This window comes from Dendrobium catenatum, unplaced genomic scaffold (assembly GCF_001605985.2).
Source record: "Dendrobium catenatum unplaced genomic scaffold, ASM160598v2 fragScaff_scaffold_1381, whole genome shotgun sequence".
NCBI classification, from domain to species: domain Eukaryota; kingdom Viridiplantae; phylum Streptophyta; class Magnoliopsida; order Asparagales; family Orchidaceae; genus Dendrobium; species Dendrobium catenatum.
In genome coordinates, this window is record NW_021319843.1 from 1120883 (window position 1) to 1125645 (window position 4763).

Below are 4763 nucleotides of genomic sequence, written 5' to 3' on the forward strand. Positions count from 1 at the left end.
ATACCCTTCCCTCCTCGGCCAGCCTGTACGCCACCAACTCTCCATTCTCTCTCCCTCCTCATCGGGAAATTACACATATTTAGAAAAAAAATGCTGAGATATTTTTAATACAATTTAATAATTATTTTTTAAAATTTTAATATGTCTATTTAAATTATATAAACTTGACGAATCTAAAAAGATTGCTCAAGACGGAAAAAAAAGACCTTTCGTCTTCCAATACGATGGAGCTTTCTAATCCTTCTAATAAAATGATAATAGCTGCGTCAAGCGCTCGATCGACAGTGAGGGCCATTAATCGCCGGCCTGGCAGCAGTTTTACTGGTTCTAAGCTCGTAAGCCATGATAGGAACTTATATAGGACATGCGGCGCCATACAAAATGTCAAAACAGAGAAGTAAATATGAACTAACATAAAATATAAACTTTAGTTTGGGGAGGTCTTTCTTACTGCTTCTTAAAGCAGTAATAAAGATCTTTTCAAACTAAGTCTTAATTTTTTTATATTAAAAATATGTTTTAAAAAATAGTAAGAAAGTCATTTCAAACAAATCTTAAGATTTCATTTTGTAGGAATTTCTTATTACTTTCTAAAACAGTTTTCTATTATCAAAATTTAGAGTGCATAAAATTTTTGTACTAAAAAATTACTTTATAAAACAATCAGAAAGCTGCCCCACACGAAGTCTATTTTTGTATTAAAAAGTTTTTTTAAGAAGCAACAAGAAAGCCGTTTTATTGATTCTTAAAGAAACTTCTTAGCATAAAAATTAAAATTTTTGTATTAAAAAACTGATTTAAGAAGCAGAAAGAAAACCGTCCTGAACAAAATCTAAATCTCACTAGCCTCGCCTCCACAATAAAACACAATTTTTTTAAATCATCCAATCTATTTAAAATTAGTACACAATATATATATCACTAATCAATAATTTTCTATATGGTAAAGCGAGAGCATAACTTAAAATTTCTATTAATATGAGAAAGAAATTACAGTTTGGGAGCTTATGCTGACTAATTTTTAATTAGATATCAAATACAAAAAACTTTCGTTCACATTCGAAAAATACCTAATTTGAAAAAATGAGAAGTTAGTTGAAGCAAAATAGACACAATTTATGGAACAAGCAAGCTTAATGGGATTAAAGCTTAATTGACAAAAAGTCTAAACAAGTTGAAAGTTATTGACAGGTCCTAGATGAAATTCGTATTCAAACACTCAATTTCCAAATTTTTTTTTTCGAAAAAATAATAAACACAATTTCCTATCTTCATTGAATGAACAAAGAAAAAACAATAACATACAAAGACTGGGCGCGCCTGGAACTATCATGGTGTTGATGCCACACGCGGCGAGCGGCCGCCTGAAGCCGGCTTGGAAGGCTCATCAGACGAGGCACGCAGCCCATCGTCGCCCTCCGACGTTCCTATACGGCCGCCGGCGATATCTTCCATCATTCTGACTACCTCGGCCATATCCGGCCGAGAGTCCGGCACCAGCGCAACGCAAGCCATTGCGATCTGAAGGAGCTGCACCATCTCCTCCTCGATATTAGCGTACCTCATGAGCTCCACATCGAACACCTCCGCCGTCCACTCCTCCCTCACCACGGACTGCACCCACCGCGGCAAATCAACCCCCTCCTCGCCAGCGATCGACGCCTGGTTCGGCGCCTTACCCGTGAGAAGCTCCAGAAGCAGCACGCCGAAGCTGTAAACGTCAGATTTGAACGTCGCGCGCCGTGTCTCCACCACCTCCGGGGCCCGGTAACCCACCGCCGCGCGACTCACCGTCGACCCACTAGGCCCGAAAATCGGGGCAAGGCCATAGTCTGACAGGGCCGCGGCGTCCGGGTCGGGTCGAAGGAGGACGTTTGAAGCCTTGATATTGCCATGGACCACCCGGGCGGGACCGTGGAGGTGGGCGAGGCCGCGGCCCGCGGCGAGGGCTATGCGCATCCGATTATCCCAGTCCAGCGGCGTCCTGCCAGAACCCCGGCTCCCTGTAGCGCGTTGTGTCGCGCATCAATAAGACAAATGTACTTATTACACGATTAACGAACAAGCGCAAAAAGACGTCAAATTTCTTTCGCTTTCCGAGGGCAAATACATTGATGAATGGATCTACATTCTACGGGAAAAGCGTGTTTATACCAATACAAAGAATCCGTAATAAAATTTGCCGTGGAATTTTCCAAGCATAAACACGAAAACCTACGGAGGAGAAGGGCAAATGGTTCGATTGCTTGGGACATTCAAGTAATTTCGGATTATCTATACATTGATAATTTTGATGTCATTTTGAAAAAAGTGTTGCTTTAAACGCATTTATCTTATAACAATAACCCTCTCCAGACAAATTATACTTTAAATTAGTTTGAAAATATTTTTTTTCTTCATCCAAAGCCGACATAGATATAAGATTCGAAGAGAAAATTTAAAATTTAAAAATTCCAATTTAAAGTATGAATTTATGATTGGAGTATACAAGTATTACTCAATGGATTTTGAAAAAAGGTGTAGTGTCGAAATGGCAAAAGGTCGAAATGGAGGTAATTGTCGAAAACTTGATGCCGAAGCTAGAAATTGTACACTACAATGTGCAAATTTCGCAATTAACCTGGATAATATAGCAAAAAAACACGTTCAAAGGTTCAACGTGGGGACCAAGGCTGTCGGGGCAGGCTGTTCCGAGTCATGCGTCGAGCAAAGGGAATGTGGATTGCATCATGGAGGCCCTCGTAAAGCGAAAGACAGATAAAAAAAGGCATTTTTGCACACCGCTCCTCTACATTTCAAAAAACGCAAGAAATATCTATATTTTCTGGAAATTTGAAAAACAAAAAGGGCGGTGATCATACCGTGGAGGTTGGACGAGAGGCTGCCGGCGGCGAGGTAGTCGAAAACGAGGAGTTTCTCGTCCTTGGAATAGTAGTACGCCCTAATTGCCAGTAGATTTCCGTGCTCGATTTTGCCAAGAGCCTCAATGTTGAGCTCGAAATCGCGCTTGGAGACGGCGACGTCTTTGAGGCGCTTTACAACAACAGTGGTGCCTTCTTCCAACACCGCTTTATACGAAGTACCGACGCTTCCCTTTCCCAAAACTTCAGCCGACGCTCTGAGAAGATCCTCCAGATCAAAGCTATAGCCACCACCGCTACCCACGAATACCAAGCGATTCCTATCCCCTTGGCTGGCAGTTGCCGCAGCAATGTCTTCCTTCGACGATGAAGTCGTTCCGACATCGGCCGATCTCCCTATCGGCCCTGCAGCCGCTTCCACCGGCTTCGTTCCCCCTTTAGCCCTCTGGCTCTGCTTTCGCCTTGCAGACAAGCAGCAGAAGAGAAGCAGAAGCAACAGAAGCAGCAGCACTACACCGCCGGCGACCGCGATGCCGATTATCGCCTTCGTGGAGAGATTCTTGGAGCTTTTCCCGGTTGGAGATTCCGGTGGGGGGATCGGGGACGGAGTTGGTGAGGGAAAAAAAGGGGCGCAGGGGGCGAGAGGCCCACCGCAGAGCTGTAGATTTCCTACGAAGTCGGATGCAGGGAATTTCGCTAACGTGGCCGGAATAGAACCATTTAGGTCATTGTAGGAGACATTGAAGCTTGTGAGCCCCGGGATGCCGACGCTGGGTAGGCTGCCGGAGAATCTATTCTGCTGGAGGAAAAGGCCGGTAAGGCGGGTCAAGTTGTTGACAGCGAAGGGGATCTCGCTGGAGAAGTTGTTAGCAGAGAGATCTAACCTAGTGAGCCGTGTTAGTTTGGGGATTGCCGGCGGGAACGCGCCGGAGAAGAGATTATTCTGCAGGTAGAGACTGTGGAGTACGGTGAGATTGGACAGATCCTGAGGTGGAGAACCGGAGAGGCGGTTGGATCGGAGGGAGAGGATTCGAAGGGATGAGAGGCGGCCAAGGGTTCCTGGTGGGATGGGACCGATGAGACCCGCGGCGGGGAGGCGGAGGGCGACAACAGCAGTGCGGTTCGCGTCGCAACTAACACCAACCCAATCGCAGGCTGATGCTGAGGCTTTCCATTGTATGCGTGGAGAGTGCGGGGTTTGAGAAATGAAAGCAAGAAGGGCGGCGCGGTCGCTCGTCGGCTCGCCGGCCGCCGATATGAAGAAAAAGAGAAGCAAAAGGAAGCGTCGGAATGCCATTGGAATCGCAATAGTAGATTATGTGCTCTTCTGGTCAAGAGAAGGACGATGTCCCCGTGACGACTGGGATTTCAGTGAAATCTCCATGGATGAGAGAAGGATTGAAAAATGGGTTTGGTACAACGCTGAGGGGAAAAAAGAGTAGGGCGAGGCTCCTCAGGGAGGAGAGAGAGGAGATCGAAATCCCGGGAAATATATCTTACCGGCTTAAGCTGAATTGGGCAGTGTTCGACCCGTGAAACCGTAAAAAGAATTTCATTTTACATTTTAATGTGTGAATTTTGTTGAATTTTTTAGTTACATGAAAGATGTATATTGGCTACTAATTTTCTTAGAAAAAAAAAAGTCAAATAGCCTGATTTAATTTTAATAACGATAAATTTTAAAGTTAATAAATATTATTTCTAATATATTTAAATAACATAAAATCATAAATTTTAATACTAATATTAACAGAATAATATTACAAAAGATTGAGAAATTTATTTTTTGAGATTATTTTGATAAAAATCAAATCAGAAATTTATATTCTCTTTTTTATTTTTATTTTTTTGTATTTAATAAATATTGATAAAATACACATGTTTTATAAAAAGTCAATTTTA

General features: G+C 42.9%; 1 protein-coding gene across 1 annotated transcript; it reads right to left on the reverse strand.

Annotated features, from left to right (window-relative positions):
* Positions 1-1120: 1120 nt before the first annotated feature.
* LOC110092278 (probable inactive receptor kinase At2g26730) lies at positions 1121-4407 on the reverse strand. The gene is made up of 2 exons (XM_020816764.2): positions 2862-4407; positions 1121-2003 (listed from the first exon to the last, which is right to left on the reverse strand). The coding sequence occupies exons 1-2, from the start codon at positions 4156-4158 to the stop codon at positions 1330-1332; spliced, it is 1971 nt and encodes a 656-aa protein (XP_020672423.1). The 5' UTR covers positions 4159-4407; the 3' UTR covers positions 1121-1329.
* Positions 4408-4763: the final 356 nt, after the last annotated feature.

Bases quoted from the DNA above. Each gene is read 5' to 3' on its own strand.
- LOC110092278 (XM_020816764.2), bottom strand. From the start codon at position 4,158: ATGGCATTCCGACGCTTCCTTTTGCTTCTCTTTTTCTTCATATCGGCG. The intron at 2,004-2,861 runs GTATGATCACCG...AACGCGCTACAG, and splicing joins CCTCTCGTCCAACCTCCACG to GGAGCCGGGGTTCTGGCAGG.